The sequence below is a fragment of the Watersipora subatra genome, chromosome 2 (assembly GCF_963576615.1).
Source record: "Watersipora subatra chromosome 2, tzWatSuba1.1, whole genome shotgun sequence".
Lineage (NCBI taxonomy): Eukaryota > Metazoa > Bryozoa > Gymnolaemata > Cheilostomatida > Watersiporidae > Watersipora > Watersipora subatra.
In genome coordinates, this window is record NC_088709.1 from 71,892,690 (window position 1) to 71,916,861 (window position 24,172).

General features: G+C 35.0%; 1 protein-coding gene across 2 annotated transcripts in view; it reads left to right on the forward strand.

Moving 5' to 3' along the window:
- The first annotated feature begins 7,009 nt into the window (after nucleotides 1–7,009).
- Nucleotides 7,010–24,172, forward strand: part of LOC137388941 (CAP-Gly domain-containing linker protein 1-like) — a 46,361-nt gene continuing 29,198 nt past the window's right edge. The window contains exons 1-3 of one of the 2 annotated variants that reach the window (XM_068075445.1): nucleotides 7,010–7,036; nucleotides 11,022–11,181; nucleotides 18,436–18,564. In XM_068075445.1, coding sequence (XP_067931546.1) covers nucleotides 11,088–11,181; nucleotides 18,436–18,564 — 223 coding nt within the window. In that variant the 5' untranslated portion in view covers nucleotides 7,010–7,036; nucleotides 11,022–11,087. Of the gene's footprint in view, nucleotides 7,127–11,021; nucleotides 11,182–18,435; nucleotides 18,565–24,172 lie in introns of both variants that reach the window. The other variant, XM_068075444.1, reaches the window with a different exon arrangement.

Sequence of the window (24,172 nt, forward strand, 5' to 3'; positions counted from 1 at the left end):
TGAGAATTTCCCAATAATTAGAAGTTCCTAATAATAAGAAGTTATGGAACCTTTTTTAGCCTGTTTGTGTAGCCGGAGAGCATTTTCTGCTCATTTCTTTATTTGTAAAAAGAACCTTTAGTTTGTTCTGTGACTTTGAAAGATTTGTAACAAACCTTTTGGCTGGAGTTAATCTACTAATAGTTAATATACTCATATGTATAGATATTCATAGTAGAGTTATACTAAAGGTATTTTTAAAATATTTTGTTTGTATGTTCTTTTTCACTAGTAAGTCCTTAAATTATTCTTTCAAAAAACCAATTGTTGGCGTTTGATTGTGTTTTACAATAAATACTTTGAACCATAAATTCAATAGTTTCTCGTCTTTCTCAGGGCTCTTGGCAACACTATATTCCCAAATTTATATTATTTGCTTAACTTATTTATTATTATAGATGTTCTCATATCATATATATGATTTTAAAGCTCTGTAGGCTTTGGCAGCCCACTGGGGGCTTACAGCGCCCGCCGACCTCCAGCTGTTCCAACCGCCACTACGTGGTGGTTGTACGTGGTTCTACGTGGTGGCGGGCGCTGTAAGCCCCCAGTGGGCTGCCAAAGCCTACAGAGCTTTAAAATCATATATATGATATGAGAACATCTATAATAATAAATAAGTTAAGCAAATAATATAAATTTGGGAATATAGTGTTGCCAAGAGCCCTGAGAAAGACGAGAAACTATTGAATTTATGGTTCAAAGTATTTATTGTAAAACACAATCAAACGCCAACATTGGGGACTCCAATGTTCACCAAGTCTCCGGCTGTTTACCAAGAGTTGCAAGAGTCCACCAAGAGTCCATTACCAAGAGTCACAACGCGACTCTTGGTAATGGACTCTAGCGCAAGAGTCGCAATGCGACCAAGAGTCGCAACGTGACTCTTGGTCGCCTACATCCACTTACCTCAACTTTACCGCTATGGTTAAAAAAAGGTTAGCAGTACGTCACTGTATGGACATGACAAATGATAACTACTACATGTTCTTTATTTGGTTGCAGATATATACAATGAGACTGATAGCAAGAACAAGTTACTCCACTTCCCATATAGTTACCGTGTTGAGCCAATTTATTTACTTATTTAGCACAAGAATATGAAACTGTACAAGAATATAAAACTGTATTGACACACAAAGAATCATTTTATAGCGTTTTTGCAAATAAACATATCAATGTGAGTTTGAGATATTCTAAAACAAATTTACAATCCTCTCAAAGAAACAAATCCAGAGTAAATGATGAGGCTGTAGGTAGATGCGACGCTGTTAGGAGAGACGCCAATCAAAGAAGGATAATAATAATGATGACTCAGACTTCAGTCTTATCGTAGAAACAGGATAAGATACTTGAGGAAAGCCTTTGATTGCATGGATCAATCTACAAAGTGTAATATTACGTAAGTGATATTTAGATGAAACAACAGATGAATTTGCCTTAATAGACACAAACAGACTGCATTGTAATGAATACTTGAAATAACAAAGTCATTTATAGTGTAGGCCTACAACTAAATTGAAATCATCAAAAATACATGTATAGTGCATTTAAATTAAACAAAACATTGATTTAAAAAACTGGTTAAAAAGATAAATTTTGTTTAATGCCAATAACAAAAATAACAGCTTGAATCGAGGCCTTTCAAGTTTCAAATGCAGTTTAACTAGTACAAATATTCAGATTTATCCTTCACTAACAATTAATTAATCTGTATTGTAACTAATAGGTCCCTGTAGCAATAATCAATGTTGCATGGCTACCACCCAAAACCACAACATTATCATAGTAAAGTAATGTAGAATCATAGGAAGTATGCTCAATTGATGTACATGTAGATAATAAAACAGTATATATTCAGTATACCAGATCACCATAGCAACTACAACTACATCCTGTTTATGCAGTCGTAGAATGAGTAACCTGACTATAACTATATCTAGGCCTTCATTATGGCTAAGTTTTATTGGGAATGAACTGATTTACAGGAACAACTACTCAATATATTAGTGAATAAATCATGTGATTACACACATGATTGAACGGTCAACAGGAAATGTTCATAAAAGCAATGCTTACAACCATGTTGAGCGAGACAAGATTCTTAGAGGCTTTACCAGATGCAGCACTGTATGTTGTGTATATTTCATAATTGAAGATTCTCAAGTTAAGTGAATGTAGAAGAGGTAAGTATTCTTATAATAGTTAGAAAAATGCACTGACATGAATTTCGTTATTAAAAATAGTAGTTGTGAGTTGGTTTTAAAGTTTTAGGTTAAAATCAACACAAAATTTTCATCTTTCAGTGCAACTGATAAGGCAGCACAAAATAATAGGCCTATTGAAAGGAACTCTAAAGGAAATTACAGATTTAACTGTAGAATTTAGATTTGTTTTACATGTCGCAGCAGTCAGTAAAACCCTGAGATTATTATTCAATTCAACCATTAAAAAACAAATGACAAACAGAATGAATAAGCTATACAATAGAATAAACACAGAAGTACCCATGAAACAAATCTAACGGCAAGAACTTGGGGTTTTCACTTATTTATTAGCTAAAACAATATATAAAGCATGTACACTGTATATGGGTTGTAGGAAATGCACAGGATGGCACGCTGGAAGAAAACTTTTTATAAACTTAGATTGTAGTATTTTGAGGGATGGCGCCCTAAAGCAGGAAATAGCAAAGATTGGTTGTTACAAAGTGTGGGCATTTCAGTTTTATAAACTATGAATATAAATATGAACAATTGTCATTGGATATATAGATAGTGTTTCAATAGCTTTTTCCATGAGAGAGGGAGGAAAACAAGCAGAAAAACAAAAGAACTTCAGCATAGGATTTATATAACATTTTATTATATTATTTTATTATATTCATTATATATAACATTTTTAGGCACAGGTGAAAAGATATAACTGAGTAATGAAAACAGTTGAGACAAAATCACATTGCTGGCTCAATAAAAACTGTCATCAGTTTGCAAGCCTCTGCAGTAGACATTATTTTTGCATTTTTTAGTCTGACAATGGAAGGTTTATTGTCTAGTCAAAATAACCCCGGAAACTATATGTGGCAAAATAGGCAGCTAAATTTTTCAGAAAAATTGAACAGTACATATTAAAATTATATTGCTAAATTAAAAATTTTCAAAAAAACTGTTTTGAAGGCTTTCCCAATCCGAAGGAAGTTCAAATGCTTTAAAAAAATCTGGATCCCATCTTCAGCAACAATGAATTTAGACGTGAAAGCAAAGATTTTCAATAGGGTGTGGCAAAATGAGCATAATTTTGTTTTATATGACAATCATGAAATGGAAGCTAGAGACTTTGTGAAAACATTCTTGCACAATTTTCAACTGTTTTTGATTAGTCATCATGAAACTGTAAACATGAAATAAAACTCAAAAAAGGTGGAGAATCCTTTCTGCTGGTTTCTTAAAAAACCTTGCATTAGCCTCGAACAATATGAAAAAAAAGTTAAAAGAAACCATTTGGCCAAATTATGAATGCACCGAACAATTCAGCAGTGAACTCTACAATCACTGATTACCAGATTAATTTGCCAGAGTTTTTGACCTACAGTCTCTAACTGATGATATTCTGGTGTAGGTATTGCTTTGGTGTAACTGAACTGTGTGACTTCAATGAAATGGTTTGAAAAAGATAATCAGAGAGAACTGAGAGCAGACGGAGATACCAACAATGTGCTTGAAGGGCAAAGCCTGAAGTTGAGAGCTCATCTTCAAGTAGAATTTTAATAAAAACTGGAGCCGAAACTGTTTTAGCTGAAAGTGAAAACTTTACAAGATGAACATTTAGGTCACAGTGTTCTTGAGCTTCATCATGGAAAAGCTAGCAGATGTTAGGGTTTAACACCCAATAGCAACTACTACTACTTGGTATTCAAGGTGACCATACCTTGGGTGATTGACAATATTACGACACTGTGTAATACTCAAAATGGTGAGAGTTGAAAATATCTGAGAGTTGATAAATTATTGACTGTTGTGAAGATGTGGTTGTTTGAACTAGATGTGTCTTTGAGTTTGTGGTTTGTTATGGTTATGTCTCAGAGTAACGATTCAAGTTGTTAAAGACAGAGATGCCTACATGAGATTTTATAATGCTTAAACTCTGATTTAAACAAAAAAGAGAAAAACAGTTTGATGAAGATTTCAAACTTGGGTGTCTTTGTTCGCTACAGAATACTATGAAATGAGTATCTAGCAATTGAGCTGACGCCTTGCTTTAGGTAAGGCGGCAGATGAATGACATGAGTTTAATGTCAATAATGAAATAGTCAGAAGGATACAAGGAAAAGAAATACTGGGAGACTTGAAGGTACAAAGTAGCAGAAGGTAAGCAATAGAGTTAGGAGCTTCTTTAAATATGGCTACTATGGCACCTATTTAATTGATTTTTATGACAAATATCAAAGCCCCAAATTAGTGATAGCAATTCTTATGATATTGTATACAAAATAGTTCAACCAAAAAATCTTTGGCTGATGTGACAGCCAGAAAAAAGACTAATGAATAAAAAGTTTTAAAAAATGAACACGAGATAATGGCATAATGGAGCGATAATGGCAGTTGATTTTCCTTGTTTGCAAACAAATCCTAATTAACCGGTTGTCTGTCAAGTGATTGGGTAGCCTAAACTTTACAAGAAACCTATAAATACCATCCTTTGGGAGTCCCAAGAAACTAGCGGTCCCTTTGTCACGATGAAAAATTTGTAGAGCAGATGCAGTGGAAGCAAAAGTACTTACGTAAGGTAAAAAACCCTACAGCGCATAGAGAGGTCAAAGTATTTCTAGACCATACATTTCCTTAATTTTTATCCATTAAGTGTTTCTACTGGCTGTCACAACAGCCAGACCTTTTTTAATTGAACGATTTTGTAGTAATCCGTATAATTCTTAAAAACATTTTTATTAGTGAATTTGTGATATGCCACATTTTACAAGCCTGCGATCTCCTTGATTGGTTTTTAATTTTTATATAGATAAGTTGTTAAAAATGCAATAAAGCTCTTGCAAACTGGAATTCAAACAGAATGAATGCCCGCTAGGACAATCATTGCGGGCACTCAGAGTCAATTATTCTTGCAAGTCATGCGAGTTGCTTCATTATTAAACTAACACGCAGAACCTACTAGTTATAAAATCATAGAGTGAACATCAACATCACACAACTAGAATAAGACCAAGAGCACATAAAATTCTACATTCAATGCCTCTATGAAAACGGAAAGACTTGTTGCTTATTATCTGTGTAATGTTAACCCTTACATATACATTCTGTAGTTGAATCTAAATTTTTATATTAGGATTAATTGCATAATGCAAGAAAATAATGTGAAAAAGGCAAAGATTGTTCAGAAGGAGAATAATTGGGCTATTTGTAACTAATAAAAAGTGGTAATATTAGGAAAACATTCAACAGTCATACCGAATAAGCGAGTGTTGGTTTGTTCCTATTTAATAGTTGGAATGAATTTTCCGTACAATATTGTTGACAACAGTGAACAACAATATTACAGAGAAGAAATACTGATCACTGCCGTATTTAAATCTTGAAAAGCATTTGCCTACACCCCGTTAAATCAGCACTAGCATTTATCAATGTAAAACTCTGATTGAAAATCCAGTTAATTTTACAATCGATTCAAGGTCTATAAAAACACTCTTTGTAGTCAGTTGTTTCATTAGGCTTAATATACTGTAGATGCTCACACATTATGTACAACAAACCAACGCTTTGTAAAGGTTCCACTTATATATTTACGCAAAATATTACCGCTTATCCATCAATTACGGGGCTTTTGTGATTTTAATAAGGCCACAGGCTCCAACTATTTCCAATAGAATTACCTGTCTATTTCATTTTTATATTTGTTCTACCATGAACGCTGAGATTAACATAGGCCCTACAGCGTTTTCTGCACAGCGGGTACCTTTGCTGGTAAGGTCATGGCACTTTCAATATGCACAATGAAGCTTGTTGACATGTATACCGTGTGTGCTATTAACTATCATCACACTAAAATGTGAAAAAACAATCCACACATGTCTTCAAAAACTTATGATACTAGACTATATTATTCGAAAGTTACTTGTTCATATAAGCATGAACTATTTCGCTGATATCTTCCAAATATTGTTGTAGCAAGCACCTGCAAGAACGGTTACTGTGTGTCTAGATCTGTGCAATTATTAAAATTATGGTTATTTTATTAAAGTTAACCATAAAGCTTTAGATTTGAACAAAAACTGAACACTCTCACAGTGAAAGATTGTTTGTGAAAAAAGCCTATTTAAAATAAGATGAAAAAAAGCTAAAAACACACTATAACTCAAATAAAAACACACACAAATGACTCACTATAATACAACTCCAAATTCATCCCATCGTGAATTTCGTAGTCTCCCAATGTAACATGGTCTTTAAAAATGTTGTACCACTTTTTTAATACTATTTTATCGGCTCGTGTTCCAGTTTGAGCTGCTATTAGCTTTTTCAAATCTCCGATCGTATCATCTTCATTACATTTCACTCTAATCTTTTTGCCCAAGCGATCATTGCAGGTTATCTCAATCATCTTTTTAGAGTTAGGAGCTGATATTGCCAATACGAAATCTTTTTGTGATCTTGACACACAATAAAGACATCTATAATTTGTGTAATATGTAAGTGTGGGGCGTATGCCAACCGTCCCTTTAATAGCAACATGCTATGGCTAATACGCAATCAGTGTACTTTGACTTCATAACAGCTCGGTATTCTTAATTATTTGAAGTCGACTGACTAAAAATGATCAACTCACGACAAAAAAAAACGTGAAAACAAGGGCAGATTCTGTATCGTATATTGTTGTTGACTACTCGTATGAACTAGATTCGGCTAGTTTTGAGTCGCTCAAGACAGAGTTGTTGCAGCTCAGTTTACTCAGTCGAGGGAGAGCATGAGGCGGAGCTTGCCTTAGGGTTCCATAAATATATACATGTACTATCTTATCTATATAACATAATATTAGCGTGTAAGGTCTGGTTTTGTGGGATTGCAAGATATATAATGTAAGTCAATGACCATTTTGGTATTTTAGCACACTCGTCAAAGTTCTGTGTTTAAAGGTAGAGAATTGCTCGTTATCCATGGCTACTTCTCGAGTCGACATCAAGTTATAATTAGGGGTTTTAAGTTTGGTTATGATAAACGTTGATGTCATACTTTAACTTTTGCTGTAACGTGTTGCTAATGTTAATTGCTTATTGCCATCTTTTGAGCCTGTCTCCAAGGAATATGATAAAAGTGGTGTGTTTGGTTGTTGTAATTGGTTGGCTGTTTATTTAATTGTCTTTTTTGTATCTGGTATTTTATTTGTTCATTATATTTGTATTCATCGATTAAACTTTTGTTGATTCTGATGCTACTTGCTAGCTGCTCTGACCACCAAGCTTCCTAATGTGGGAAACTCCTTTTATCATAGTGTTGTCTAGCACGGATAGACAAAACTATTGTTCAAAGGAGTATTTATTCTTTGAGACAATCAACTAATACTTTACGGTTACATATTTTGTGTGGTTGGCCTTTTCTTTATGTAGTCGAGCATATATCAAACTCCGATAATTCACCGACGGACACTTGTTTTAGTTGAACAGAATTGTGTGAAAATGTATTAATAAAGTGCTCACAGCTTCAGGTTTTGCTAATTAAGCTCAACATATTTGTCAGTAAATGCCTAAGCATGTGTTACTGATTTTATTTTCATGCTCTGTACTACAGTTTCAAACTGTGTAACATTTTGTATGTGTTTACAGTTTTCTTCGCTTGTGCTATATGTCAAGCTTCTTGATATGTGAATTTCTTTCCTCTCAAAATTGTAAAATTTGGTACAGATTTATGCAAATCTATTTTTCACTGGCTAGCTTTTCAGTTATTCGCTCATCGGTGGAATTTGAACCTCATATGCCAATCAGACAGATGATCCTTTCCAGTCCTCTGTTATCATAATCAAAATACCCTTTAAACTTATTGACTGTTTTCACCTACTTATCTCGGGTGTGTGTGCATTTGTAGCTTCACATTTACCAAAACTAGCTTGATGACTCATCATGTGGTTTAGTAATTGTGCAAATGCCTTCACATGAAGCCCATCCTAATTTCGTAATCACTGTCCCTATTTATTTGTTCTAACAATGGACTCCACTAATTTGAAAGCTTCATACAGTCCTGGATTATCCTCTAGATATCTAATGCTAAACTTTTCTCCACTCACTGAACTTTGCACTGAGACAAGCCATAAACTGAAAGGGCAATAGTTTCAACTTTGATGAAGCTAATTTTGTCAAAGGTTAATTAGCAGAATTTTAAAATTACATCTAATTGTACCAACAATCATTACATTTGATTTTTCATTACTGATTTCTACATTAAAACAACAAAAAGTCAGTTTTGGGGACAAAAGCACTCAAAGCACTCTCACAAAAGGTCATGTTTTCGGCAAAACAAACGTTTAATATACGATGTCAATGCCGATGATTAGCTAATGATTATGCCCGCAAGACGAAATGATTTATGTTGGTCAATTCTAATACATTTTGGTTACCTAACATGTCAGACAATTGCGAAAAAAAAATCCAAGTATATTCCTCAAGTACCAAAAGGTCTGTGCCATATTTCTATCTCCCTCATTAGCTTTTGAGCACTGGTTATTGAATTACATTAATTGCATTGCGCGTAAATCTTGTGGAGATAGTGGTATTTTGTGTACATCCTATAGAAATTCCCCTTTCACACAAATTAGCAATTTAAGTAATTCTTTAAGAATGAGCTATTCTCAGAAGTCATCTATTTAACTCCGTTAACGGTTTAGTTAATGCATGCTCTACTTCCATGTATTAGAATTTTGAACTGACAGTTTTTAAATTATATTCTGTCAAAAAACAATCGATTTCAAAATAAGTGTATAGTGTCGCAGCTGTTGGCGGTTGATATTTTGCAAAGATCGTAAATCCTTTTGTCCATATTCATGCACTTGAAAATGTTGATAAACCTGGTATTTGGCCGAAATTGCTGCTGATAATGGAATACCAGCATCTGATAATTTTAACAACCATATACCGTAAATCCTCTAGTTGAATCCCACGCCGCTTAATTTTTTAAGCCTTCCGTTATAGCTGCGCATTATTAGAGGGAATGTTCAAATAGAGGGTGGCGTTGTATTTTTCAAACACCGTGTCAGAATGTTGAGAAGATAAATTTAGCCCTCTCACGAGTGAATCGAATGGCACTTAGGTTTTGCACTCTCTTTCGGGTGGAGTGACATTAACCCATTAGAATGCAAGAGTTTTTAAATTAACCCGAACTTGTTGTAGATCTGTAAATAAATATGCACAGGAAGCATATACATGTCTCTAACAGTTGATATCTATCACTTGCAATTAACCTGTGCTGATTTTATAGCCTGTGTTAAATTCAAAGGCATGTTTTCATTTTACAACTATATTTAAGAAGGATGCATAAAAGTTTGTTGCACTCATTGATAAGTTTGCTACAATTTGCAATCAAAACTGGCTTTTCACGTGCAATAGAACAGGAGTTACGAGCATTGATCTATTGTAAGCTGAGTTCAGAAAGCCGCAATAATGCTATCAAATAATATGCTATAATTCTGTAAATTTATAAGTTACATAATAATAATTTATCAAATGCTACCAAAATATATTCAAGAGCAAATGACATAAACTTGTAGGCTTAATACATGGGGAAAATTTTAACATTTTTGAAACAAAACTATAGCTCGGCCAATGGTTTTCTGATTGTTGCTTTCATTCTGAACCATTTCATATTATTTTGGCTGTTCAATACCATCCACAGTGTCTTCTGACCTCAACTACTCTTTTGCACAGCTCAGCTAGTCGATATTAACATCCAAACAACTTTTAGCAAAACAAAACTTTCACGCAATGCCATTCAGAATAGACACTCCTCACTCAAATAAAGAGAAATCGCGTGTAACCAAAATAGCCTCAAATTTTTAGCCTCAAAATACGTAGTAGTAAGATTCCATCATAAATGCTAAAACCTTTGTCACATACATCAAGGTATCCAGACCACATTAAACAAGGAACTACTATTAGCCTGATACAGGTATTAATTATGTCCATGGTGTTACATTCAGTGTTTTAACAAAATAACAGTAAAGGATTGGAGTTAGAAAACAGACTGCGATATGAACAGAAACCATGAAGAAATAAATTTTTATTGCTTTAATCGAATCGTTATTAGAACGGTTTTGGACACACTTTTCTATTGATCATTTTCTATTGTGTGTTCGTTAAGATCAAGAATGTCAGTGGCGGTCAAACAGAAGTGGCGTTCAATTAAAGAGTGACGCTCTTTTTTCAACCTTTCTGTCGTAGTGGTGTTCAAATTGAGGTGGCGTTTAATTAGAGGTGACGTTCAAATAGAGGCGCCGTTCAAATAGAGGTGGCCTTCAAATAGAGGTGGCCTTCAAATAGAGGTGGCGTTTAAATACAGGTTTTATGGTGTGTCAGTTTGACCTGCTGGTTATCTCCTTATTACCATAACAAGGAAAATGGTCTCTGTTCCACTGTTGCTCTGACTGATGGAAATGAGACCAATGCCCACTAGTGTGTAATATCAAATTAAATTTATCAGCGTAGTAAGGCATTACAAATCATAATAAAACAAAGTTTTGTCTACCAGATACATTGGACTGTTAAACAGAGCAAATCGGTGACCTTTGCTCATGCTTATTCCGCAATCAATTGGTGAGTGGCAGAGGTAAAAGTTTAATATGCTGGCAGTGTCTCTAGCTGCTAAATGACTATCAATGCAGACCCGCAATCATTTTAGCTTTAGTTTTTTATTAAACTCTGGCTTGTAGTGGTCTTATGCAATGCGTAGTTTACGGAACAGATGTAACAATCTTTTTTTTATCTGCAGATCTCACCACATTCTACTAACGCCCATCGTCTGGTGGTGTCACTGCTATAAGTTATATTAATAAAGATGTATAGCTCCAGTCTTGCTATGAATTCGCCTAAAAATGGAACTGGACGACTGCTACAATCTCCATCTCACACAGCTCGACCTTCAACTCCAAGTGAGCAGTACACACCATATCATAGTTGTAACAAAGACTGTTCCTATTTTTGTGTTAATAGTAGAATTCTGAGATGACTAACTAGATGAATATCCTTAGCTGATGCAACTGTTCAAGGATAAAACATTTAGGTTGCTAAGCAAATAGAAATGCAGGATTTTCACATATATTCTCTCTGAATAGTTTTTATAGCTTGACTGAATCGTTGCCTAGCAACTATCTTATCAAGCTCTGTGTTGCTCCTAGGTTATTTTTTGTTAATGTAAGTTTTCCATTTTCCACTTGTGTCTAAAGAGGTTGTAAGAGTCCTCAAATCTCACCAACCTGATCAGTTTCAGCAACTTTATTTACTTCTTTGATGCATCTGAACACTTTTAGGTCATTTGTAGCAAGTGCGGAATATTACTATTATTGCTGTCCGGTCCGCCGCTAATGAAGTTAGCTTAGACACTTGATGTAGGGTTGATCTATTATTCCCTTTTCATTCTTAATATATTTGGAAGGGCTTTATAGAATATTTTTTATGATATCTCAATTACTACTATACCTGAATCTTTAATAAAAAGCTGAATCTAAAGGCACGTTTATGCAATAGCTCGAGTCAAACACTACGGCTGCTGGTACAGTTGCACTGGGTTGCTATCGCCCCTAGTTTTTATGCTTTGCTAAGGAAAATAAGCTTTCTGTTGCATGTTTATTTTGGTTGGGCACTGCTTTTGTGAATATTTTTATTATATTCCTATCGGATTACTTTACAGATGCAAAGTGTGTCATTACTTTGTCTACTTTTTATTAAACTTATATTATGGTAGCGAAACTTTTAGAAATAAAACCAAGTTTGCTATATATAGAAGTCAGTCACACCAAGGCATAGTTATATTCTAACACAACATTGGCAAACCAAGGGAGGTAAGTCTAATTTTTGTTTTGACTAAAGCTTTTGACAAGAAGGTTATGGCAACTTAATTTCTTTACTCTCTCTTCTATATGGTTCAGCTAGTTATCAAATGACTAGCCGTCGTCTATCAGCTATATATTAATTGACCTTGACACTTCATAGTAGAGCTGGTGATCGCTAGAAAGTACTCATCTCCTAAATTATTGAATACCTTAACAATGTGCACACAGAGACTGGTATGCTATGCAGGTGAATTCTTATCATCACTTAATGCTGACTCACATGTTGAGTGGAGAGATGCTTATCAGGTTGCTATAGTGTTTGCTATGCTTTCTCTAGCAGTAAGCAGGATATGATGATTCCTTGTTAAGTTCCTTACTAGGCAGGTCCAAGACTAGATATTATGTTCGACAGTTACCTTATAAATATATGCATATATTATACATATTATACACATATATTATATATCTTATACACATATATACTATACATATTATACACATATATACTATACATATTATACACATATATACTATACATATTATACACATATATACTATACATATTATACACATATATATTATACATATATATATTATACATATTATACACATATATATATATATATTATACATATTATACACATATATATATATATATATATATATATTATACATATTATACACATATAATATATGTTAATAGTAGTAACAATTTTGTAGTAGCCTACGTCTACCTATGTACAGCTTCTAGCTAATATAAATATTTAGCTAGAAGCTACTACAAAATTGTTTTCGGCTAAGTTGCACTTTCTCAGGTCACAATTGGTGAATCACCTAAAGAGCCAGCAGCGTAAAACACTCTTATAGTAATTTATAGCTAATTGTTTATATGTACCCAAATTATTACTATTCTACTCCATGTAAGTTATATTGTCAGTTTAGCCATTTAGTAATACTGACTATGTATATATACATAATGTCTCAAGGTATTCGCTATTGGAGTTTATATTGTTTGCGTAGATTCGGCCTAGACCAATGCTCTCCACAAGCAACCCATACTTCGAATATTTGTCATCTGTTCATCTAGTAAATTAGAGAGATTTGGGAGTGTCTGTGAATTTCTAAAATGCTTAATTTTATGACACGCATTAGTATTGGCTCATTAAGCGGGTTGTCCAGGCATGCCAGGATTTGGTCAGCAAAGCATCTCGGCATTCCTTTACCTTTATGTACCACCTGGTTCATTTATATTCTATTTAAACTAATACCCTGGCAGTCCCCTGCAGTCGTGGAAGATCATCCTGTGTAAACAGTGTGTGCATAATTATTCCAACGAGACACAAGGTGGTCCAGTAGTGCAGATAGTAGTGTGTTTGTCCGCAATGCAGGACATCCGAGTTCAGCACCTGTGCAATGCATTCCTTTTTATAACGCTCGAATTGTGGCTTCAGGCAGACAGACACAGCTCTTATTATAGGAAAGATTGTTCGTTAGTTAAGATTTACCAAAAAGATGTAGACTCACTTTGTGACGTAGACCCTATACATTATATATACATTATATATACATTATATATACATTATATATACATATAATAATATAATATATACATTATGTATATATTATATATATAATATATATACATAATAATATATATATAATGTATATACAGAATAATAATAATATATATATATAATGTATATATATATCTCAAAGTTGGCCATATGTCTGTAGGTGCATCTAGCTATAGCTATTAAAATATATATACAGTATATTTATACACTATATATACAGTACAGTGCACCCTTGAGATACGATGTTAATCCGTTCCAAGACTGGCATCATATAGTGAAAAAGTCGTATGTCGGGGTATAGAAACCATTGTAATTATACAATGGAAAAATGCAAGGTAAAAATCGTCCAAAATTTTATAAAAATGCAGTACATATTGAAAATTAGTAACAAAATAGTTTGTTAATTTATGTTTTGGTATGTATTTTGAATTATTTACTGAATTTCAACTTATTATCACGAAATTTTATCCTTCATAAGTTTCTGTTTTCACTTTCGTTATAAAATTTAGCGTGTCTGGTTGAAACCTTTTTCAACCAGAATTCAATAAAAAAGGCCGAGCGATGCAGTTATCGAAAGCGGCCTCTCACACACCTGACCATTTAATGGCTACCGAAAAGAAAAATGAAAATTTTATTTACTATTATACAGGACGTACATACCTTTGGAGTAACGTGACTTTAGCTGGTACATGTAGCGAATAAAGCAGAGAGGAGGTAAAAACGTATCAATGTTAATTATGTTGCTGTACACTTGAAGGTTATTTTAATACGTAATGAAATGGAATCTATAGCAGGTGAAAGAAAGTTGTCTAGTCCTGTCCTATTTTTCTTCTAATTTAAAAGGAAAAATGCTGGTGCAATGCAGAAAAATGCTAGCTAGCTAACGCTTGTAGAAAGATCCAGAGAAGCTACAGTAGTTTTTCTTGTATGACATGTGCACAAGAATCAATGTAACCATACGTACTAAGTTGGTACGTATTTATACACTAGAGGACAAGGCTTTAACAAGTTTCAGAAAGTAATGTGAATGCATCAACTATCTTGAGTAGCTAGTTATATGAGTTACATACATACGATGAATTGTATTCACATAGGAGATAACAAGCCCACCTGCAAAGACATGGTTAAACAAGAAAATAAAACAAAATCAAAAGGAAACAATAAAATGAATAAAATATGAAAAACGTGCCACACAAGAGATAAATAATATATATTATACATGTATTGTTTTAATGTACCATTCCACATCAGTAAATTAAACACTTGAAACATTTCTGCCAATGTGGGGGTTTTCTGTATCTTTTACCTCCTCGCCCTTATTAATTGGTTGCTCCTTTTGAATGCTGATCGCGTGCATGGCCTTCTAACTCCTTCAGATATTCAGTTGTAAGCTTCTTCTTGTGCTTGCTTTAACTCATTCGCACCCGACGAATTTCTAGGCGATCAGCCCCAGATACCGCTAATTTTTCAGAAAGTTGTGGTAATTCAAATTACTACTACAGGAGACAGACTTGAGATAATTTATTCAATCAAACTTCAAAAGAACCAACCAAGTTTCCTCTTTCAAAATATATTACATTCATATAGACACCTTGTATCCCTTTTATGTAGATCCGTGCCTCAAAGAAGGTAGTTTCAGGAAATTTCGAATTTTGAAAAAATTGTCATTTGCTGAAACAAAGTTAGATTTGCACCATAAAAATTACAAAATATACAAAGTTTGACTGAAATTACTCATTTATTACAGACAATACATATTTATGATTATTATTTATACATATGCAGTTAGAGATGAACATGAAAATCATGAAACTCTAACTTCGAACTTTTCCTCACGAGCATCATCCTTCAAACAAAATCATAGCAAATCTATATGCCAATATAACTCAAATTATAAAAATATGTTCAATAACTCTGTTTTTGACTTTTCAGACTTCATAGACAGCTCTAAGAATCAATATGATCCTATCGAAACTGAAAGATAACGTTAGTCCGACTACGGCTGGCAGCGTGAAGAGTGCATTTTTATTCGAGCATAACGATACAAATTGGCAAAATTAAAAGTTAATAAAAACTTTGAAACACTAAAAATAATGTTTTTATTTGATTTATGCAGTCTTTGAATGTCTTACCACTTCTGAATCTGCATATTTACTTCTGGAGTTGAAAAAAATTATCACGAACGATAAAATTTCAAGTCGGCATGACAATTTCCGGTTTTGATAGAAACTGAGATGGGTGTACTAATTTGGTTATAACTTTCGCCGGAGACTTCATAGAGGCATATTTTAAAGTTTGTTTGATTGGCCAGAAATTTTTCTTTCTAACTAATCAAAAATATTCTTTTATAATTTAAAAATAATGATGCAAGGAGTTGGTAAATTTCAGACGCGAGTTAACTCGCGTTGGGTGCATAGCTACGTTATAAATATGCGAGTTAACTCGCGTTGGGTGCGAATGAGTTAATGGAGTTCTTGTTTTAATAATAATTGCAAATGCTGATTGGTTGCAATCATATTCCTTGACAATGTTAATAATATGGGAGCCTTCTTCTTATTTACGACATCCAACTTTGTTGACATAGAAATCATTTTTCCTTCGTTTTGTATCAGTCTCAGATTCCATAGCTAACGAATTAAATGTAGATACTCGTAGTTATATACGTACGCTGACTAAAAGTTTATAGTAAAATATATTATAACGCTACAAATGAATATTTCCTCTGCCTTCAGTATTTTACACGAAATTTTCCACGCGGAATTCTGACATGGGAGAAGTCGATCATCGTGTCTCTTCTAAACATTCTGAAAATGTTTTCGGCACACTATGTTTCGGTGTCTTTTTTTATTTCGACGTGCGTTATGAGCACACCGACCGCCAAATTTTAACTCGGGCGAAACTTTTCTCACAATCGTATGGTGAAATAAAATTTGTATAGCGAGGTGAAGATCTCACAATGTTTGACTTCGTAAGGTGAAAAAATCGTATATCAGGGTAATCGTATCTCGAGGGTACACTGTATATATATACAGTATATGTATATACCGTATATATACATTACAGTATATATACAGTATATATGTATATACAGTATATATATACATTACATATATTGTATATATATACTGTATATATATACTGTATATGTACTGTATATATATACATGTATATACATTATATACAGTGAAACTCGGATAACTCAAACTTCAAGGGACCGAGCAAAAGTGTTCGAATTATCAGAGCGTTCAAGTTATCAGAGCACTGTCACAAGTCCATGTATTTACTTATTTATTAGTAGATACATGTACATATACAATCTATAATATAAATCAAAAGCACAAATGGCTTGTTTCAAATTAAATGCTTCTAATGTAAAGTTTAAAACGTTTTTATCAAAAAGTATAAAGATTTTTCTATCACTTGAGATTGGTTCGTTGTTTGAGGTGATGTTATTGCCAGGACGTTTTTTAGATTGACATTGGCAAAACTTGATCGTTGTTGAAATGCTCAAAAGAAAAGACATCTTTTTCTTTTGAGCGTTTTCCCCACGATCAATTTTGCCGATTTTTCTTGAAGTTTATGCAAAGATTACCTCACTTCCGAAGGGCGATCGCTACGCGGATGTTTGGTATAAATCAAATTTCACCAAACCTTTAGAAAAGTCGTTGACAAAAATATTTTGCCAATGGTGGTAATAACGACGCTTATGAGTTACGAAAAGTTGAGGTTTACCTCTATGGCTTGGAATAAAGTGATTTTCTAAAGCGATAGCAACCGTTTCGGTAGCCGTTGGGCAAAAAACAGTTCGAATTAACAGTGTTGTGTTCGAGTTATATAGAGCCATTTATCATTGCGTGGGAACGGACCAAGCAAATCCATTCGAGTTAACCATGTGTTCGCTATATCCGAGGGCGAGTTATCCATGTTTCACTGTATATATATATATATACTGTACATATATATACTGTACATATACCGTGAGCCCCTGAGTTACGATGACCCTGCTTTAAGAATTTTTCCTCTTACAATGTAGAACACAATGTTTTTTTGCCCTCTCCATACATAATATTTTTTACCATACAATATCAGCAAAAATTTCTTTCGAAATTCAAATAACAAATATGCCGATATGCTCTTTGCCAAAATCTCTCCCACAACGCATAAAAGAGATATGATGCTTGATATCTCTCAGTGCACCGTTATTTGTTGTAGTGAAACTGAAACTGGAAACATGATAAGATTTTAGCTGATGAAAAGGAAAATGCTGAAGTTCAGTAAAATAGTTCAAAATACTTAGTAATACTTAGCTTTAAGTATGTGTTTAGTAAGCTAAATTCATTTAAGTTAAATTCAGAATCTATGCTATACATCTACCTGCCTACATGTTGCATATGATTGCAGATAACCGAGGAATAGATTAAAGCTACTGTAGGTAACTATAGTTACTAAGGTTAACATATTGCTTTTTTACTAATTTGTACAGTACATATATAAAATTTAGATGATTTTTACCAGGGGTGTCTGCATTAGATAAGTACTATGAGTTTCTATATCCTCTCTATACAACATTTTCGCAATACGATGCCAACACTGGAACGAATTGAAATCGTATAGCGAGGGTCCACTGTATATATATATACACAGTGTTATATCTGTATATATACAGATATATGTGGTGTTAAGATTGTTAGCTAAAAATCTTGTAAGACAGAATTGTTTGCTGCTGCCACCATAAATCTCGATGGCGCTATCATTATCAGTCAGATATTATCTTTTTTAGGAAAAACTACATCAGAGGAGGCTGACTTTATGATAGGAGACCGAGTGTTGGTCGGCGGCAAGCCAGGCATCATCGCATACCTAGGAGATGTCAAGTTTGCTGCTGGTGATTTCGCAGGAGTGGTATTAGGTAGGCTCTTATGTCATGCAAGGTTGTTTGCCCGCTTCAAGCGATTACATCTAATAGGATTATGCTAACTCAGCAAGAGTAGCTGTTAGCACCCTATCAGATGTGAATTGGTTAGGGCTGAGCTGTTAGCGCTGCCGCCTTTAGGTGTACTTGAAAGTGAGGTTAATCGGCTTTGAAATTTAACACCTTTGAATAATAGCTGTTTGTGTTTCATCGATTGACGCAATGCCGACTGGCTAGGCTTGAAAACAAAGAATATTTGGTGAGCAACCAGGCGGAGGAAATGTGTCTGATTTGGCTGAGCAGGTTCATGTAGATGTCAGGAAGTTGCTGTTGCTAAGACAGCCCGCATTGCTCATGCAACCTGAACTTGCCATTGTGATTCACTCAGTTACACGGCTATACTGAGTTTTAAGCAGGAAAATACAAGACCGTTTTGAAGATGTTAGTGAATATGTATGGCAGGCAGCTAGCAGGTGGTGTATTGTCACAGGCCTCCAACAGATAATGTTGCTAAAGGGAGCCTCTGCGGACGCCCCAGTTTGAGGCTCAGTACTGTGGGCTTGCCGAACTATAAAAGAGCTATAAAAAGCAAATAGCGACTAACTGAACTCATTTGAGAAAGCAATGTAGGGTCTATAAAGCAGATTTGTTGGCTCTCGTTCACCATTGGTCATTGCTTTTGAATAAAAGGGTTTCTAGTTGCCTAAATAATTGTAAGAATAAAAAACCATTTTATGACAATGGAAAGTAATACCCAACATTTATAGTATTTTTATGTCATAGTGTGACACAATGTTTTAGTGTCGTCATAGTGTCTACATGTCATTTAGGTGACTCACTCAGTAGTGAGAGAGGCTTGTGAATTGTGGTCCAGTCAGCGATCTGCTGATAGGGTGTCAGGGTGGCCTAGTGGTAGAGCCTTTGACTATCAACCATTGGGTTGGTGGTTCGAGTCCAGCTTAAAGCCGATCTGACAAAAAGCTCTCAAGCTTCCAACCTTAGGTCTTTCGGATCTAGACCATAACTTTGAGGCTCCGTGTACCACACTGACAACATGGGCACACTAAAGATCCACATCTGTCCTTCGCATATTGGGCAAGTGAAGTGGCTACGTGGCTCTGTCAGACTGGGCGTGTTGCAAAGGCATCCCTTCAGGTTATTCTGACAGTTCCAGAAGTGGTTGATACTGAGAACAGGGTCACCTCCTTTCTACTATTATGCTTGACCCAAGCATGCATCGCTAAGATGCAAGAAATTGTCGATTTCCGACAGACAGCAAGCAGTGATCTGCCACTAGTTGTCCCTGTGTTCCATGTACCGTGAGTCCTTATGCTCAAGCCGCGCGGCTTGTCGTTGGGCGCGGCTTCTGGTTCAAGGTCATAGAGCGCGGCTAAAGCCAAGTTTTTAAAACTCACTTGGTGCTCAGAGCGGCTTCTCGATAAATGCGGTCTCTGCTCCGTTCCGCGCTATAACCATAGAATCGCAGTCATGTTACACTTTTATGTACAGCGTTTTGGCTACCTACTCGTTTATTTTCAAGGTCATGTTTATGGAATACTTTAAACTTAAAAAGTATGTATCGCTCTAATCCGATATGAATTCGTGACACACGAGTGAGAGACAAGCGGTTGGGAGCGTGTTAATACCTGCTGACATCGAAGCAGAAACTACGGACCAAATTTATTAGGGTTTTTTTTATCTTTTTTAAATAAACTTAAATTCCAAACGAAGCTTCTATCTATGAAAATGATGAGGTATGTTTAACTCACCACAGTCATAGGTTATTAACGCCTTTTCATTCTCGACCATCTTTCCATAAACGTGAAGCCATCTAACAGCGCAATAAAAATCTAGCTGAGACACGGCACGTAAGTTCTTGATGCAAAGGTTCAGGAGTTTTAATTTGAACTTGGAAGTAAAAGAAGTTTCTTTTCACATGTACTGATGTAGCCTGTTTTCTTATTCAAGAGGACGGGGGTATAGCGAAATCCGTCTCAACACTGTCGCTCCCGAAGGGGTCAAGGATGACAAAACTTCAGTCGTTAGCCGCGGTCTGTGGGCGTATGGGGCTTGTTGGTAAGGGCGGCTAGATACCATAGGCGGCTTGTTGGAAGATTATTTTTTCTTTCATGAGTCATCTGTTTTTGTGCACAAGCCGCGCGGCTTGAGCATGAGGACTTACTGTAAAACATTAGGAGTTGCTTTCTATTTGGAAGCGCTTCCTACAGCTACATATAAGCCTGGCGTGCCTTGGGACTGCTGCATATTATATACTTTTTTGTAGGCTTCAATTGTCATGGAGTTCAATTCCATGCGTGTTATTAAAAGGCAGGAGTTTGGATTCAGAGTGACACAAAATCATTAATATTTCTAAATCGATAGCTTCACATGCTTGGTTGAGGGATATATTGTTTGTTCCCTCTAGTTGGCTTGGCTGGATGTACTCTTTTGTCACTAAGAAGTAGTTGGATAGCAGGCCGGGTTTAGCTTTTGTCTAGTTTTAATAAATTATGTAAAAAGTAAATAATTAATGATAAAATGTGAAATAGGAGTAGAGTAGTTAAGCTTAAAGGTACAATTAAATAGTCAATGCTGACTTCGGAATATTCTGCCCTTTGACAATGGTTTTAACCTAGTGTTGTCATTTAAGACTGTTTAGAGTACTTTACATTACACTAGGTAAATGTCCGTGCAATGCGGCATTGCACGGGTAATAAAATAATTGCTCAATGAATTTGAGTAACTTAAGCTAGTAAAGCTTGTAACTTACCTTTATATAAGCCGTGTCCTTGGTCTTAAGCCAGCTTGCATTACCATAAGCTGTGTGCAATTATCTCTCACGAAATCATAAACTAATGCGATGCATTAGTGTGCGCACCATTATTCCATAGAATATGGAATGGGCAGCATAGTTGAGGAGGTAGCTCACCGGTCTGCAGACTGGAGGTTTCGAGTTCAAATACAGCGCGGCGTTAGTTTTTCTTTCCTAAAACTTTATTACTATTATTTGACACACAGATGACCGACAGACACATACTGAAATTTATTATGTCATGTTTTATGGGATAATGTTCGTATGAATGGGCACGTTGTCACCTATACTTGAAAGCAATCACAAAAATTATCCCGATATTACCAAATATTTTGTTAATAGTAAAAGTACAAAAGGCTCATTTTTACTGCCCCTGATGGGAATTGAAATAGGTCAACTCATACATGCGATTGGAACTAGAAAATTGGCGCGATCTATTGCTTTGGGGTCAAGGATGAATGTGAAGCTATGTATTCAAATATTCTATCATTGAAACATCTCATGAAGTCAGGGCTAATTCTAGCCTACACACTTTCACAGTATACATAAGAACTGATGCAAACAATTGACTGCATTAGATTAAATTCATTATAACAATGCTGTCTTTAATATAATTGGCTAGCATAGTCATGAGGAATACTCACTTTTAGTTAATATATGGCTAACTAGTGACAAGGCTGATAATATTAGCATGGAGAGTTGTTAATGAGCTTACACACACACCTGCCATGCCCTGTCAGATGCATTTTCGTAGTAAGCTGTCTATACGTGACACTCTGATACTACATGTTTAGGCATGACTTATTCTTTGAAAAAAATTACATGTTGAAGGAAATCGCAATCTCTGATTAAACTTTCTTGCTCTATGGTATTTAGAGTTGCATTTTTTAGGCCATTGAACTTGGCTACCCATGTTGGACTGTATTTTGTAAAGATGTTGTGTATTCGTCTTTGAGACAATTGCGTGATATTTTGAGTGCTTTTAGGTTACATACCTCAAAATAGACTAAAGAAATATCACAGACATCGGTTCATTACCGTGTTTAATTAAAAAATAGTCTACTCATTCACAAATATAGTGATAGTCTAGAAAAGGCGACGTAAGTGATTGTCTTGGTGAGTCATTGCTTGAATAATATCAGCTGACAGGAAGTATCGGATCAGCATAGATTTATTACTGCTGCCATAGCTACTAGCATTGCAGTTTCATCTACTACAAAAATATAAATGAAATGTCATCAGTTTTCACATTTCTTGTGTCAGGTATGTTCTATATTGTCAAACTCGTCGTAGCAGTTTCAGTTTACCTGCAATAGTTTGTTTAGAATATTAGAGTTTCCCGTGAGATGAAATGATAGCGATATAGACTAGAATATTAGAGTTTCCCGTGAGATGAAATGATAGCGATATAGACTTGAATAACTACAGATATAGACTCGAATAACTAGTTTTAATTATCAATTACTTGTACATTAGATCTTTAACATCGTAATCATGTTAAGCTTGGAAAATCCATTAGCTCAAAAACAATTTCTACACAATGAGTGATTGGATAGCTGGAGCACCTACAAGATAGATATGTTATACCATGAGCAGGAGTCAACGCATTTCCTTCCATGACAAAACCAGGGCTACGCGAACCAGGGCTACACAAACCAGGGGTACACAAACCAGGGCTACACAAACCAGGGCTACACAAATAGAATCTGAAAGCGCCCTTGGATATCTCAGAATAAATCAATACAGTGACATGACTTGTCAATTATTTATGAAAGCTTGCAGATTGGATGCTCAGGTGTCAATGCTCCTGAGAGAGGGCAGTCACTAGGTTTGTGAATAGGGCTAGTGTTAAGCTAATTGGAGTAAATATATTGGAAAGGCTAAAAAGGCTGTCATTACAATATTTCGAATCCTTAGAGTGACGTGAAGAAACTTCAAACTTCGCATGTTGGTCCTTGGCAATCAGTTCAACAAGTGTTCAATTTTACGTGTAAAGTTTACCATGTTAACAACCTGTTTATAGGTGTCAAAGAGTTCGATGAAGTAGTGCTTTGTTGGCACTTGACTAATCGCAGCTGGTGTGCTAGGTGATCCTGCCACTCAGTTTGATTTCTACAAAAGTTTTAGGTTACCATACATTCTGACATGTCAAGTCGAATGTATGGTATATAATTTCAATATATATAATTATGCTTTTCACAGCAGTGGTTTTTTCCATGATAGGAATGCTGGTAAACCCAGATTCGAGGGGCCATTGCAAAGGAGAATTATATGGCCTGACATCTAGGTATTTATATATAAAATAATACGATACTGTCAACCTTCCTCAACATAGATCATCTAAAGACATTGTCTTGTTAGGAGGATTTATATAATATATAATTTATAGATATTGATCAAATTCGCAATGAGTAACAATGTTGTAAATGATAATTTTAGTTTTCCAGCCAAGGTGTCCAGTTTATTTTTCACACTGCTGTATATTAGCCTTTATTAAATGAAAGTCTTTGTTACACTGAAGGAAAATGGTTGCTTCCATAGTGATTATATTCTAGGTTAGTAACTGGGTAGTGAATCTATCTGTAGTACACAGGATATGGCCTTGCTTATCATTGATTGTGTAACTCATTTATTGTTTCCCTCACTCATTCATGATGCAGCATCATTTTATCAGATCTGCCTTAAGGTGACCGGAATCCTTAGAGAATGTACATTTTTAATTGTATACCCGGGAATAAATAAGATATAATACTGTGGTGCTGAGTAGAACAGCTTGAACATACTGTTGCTAAC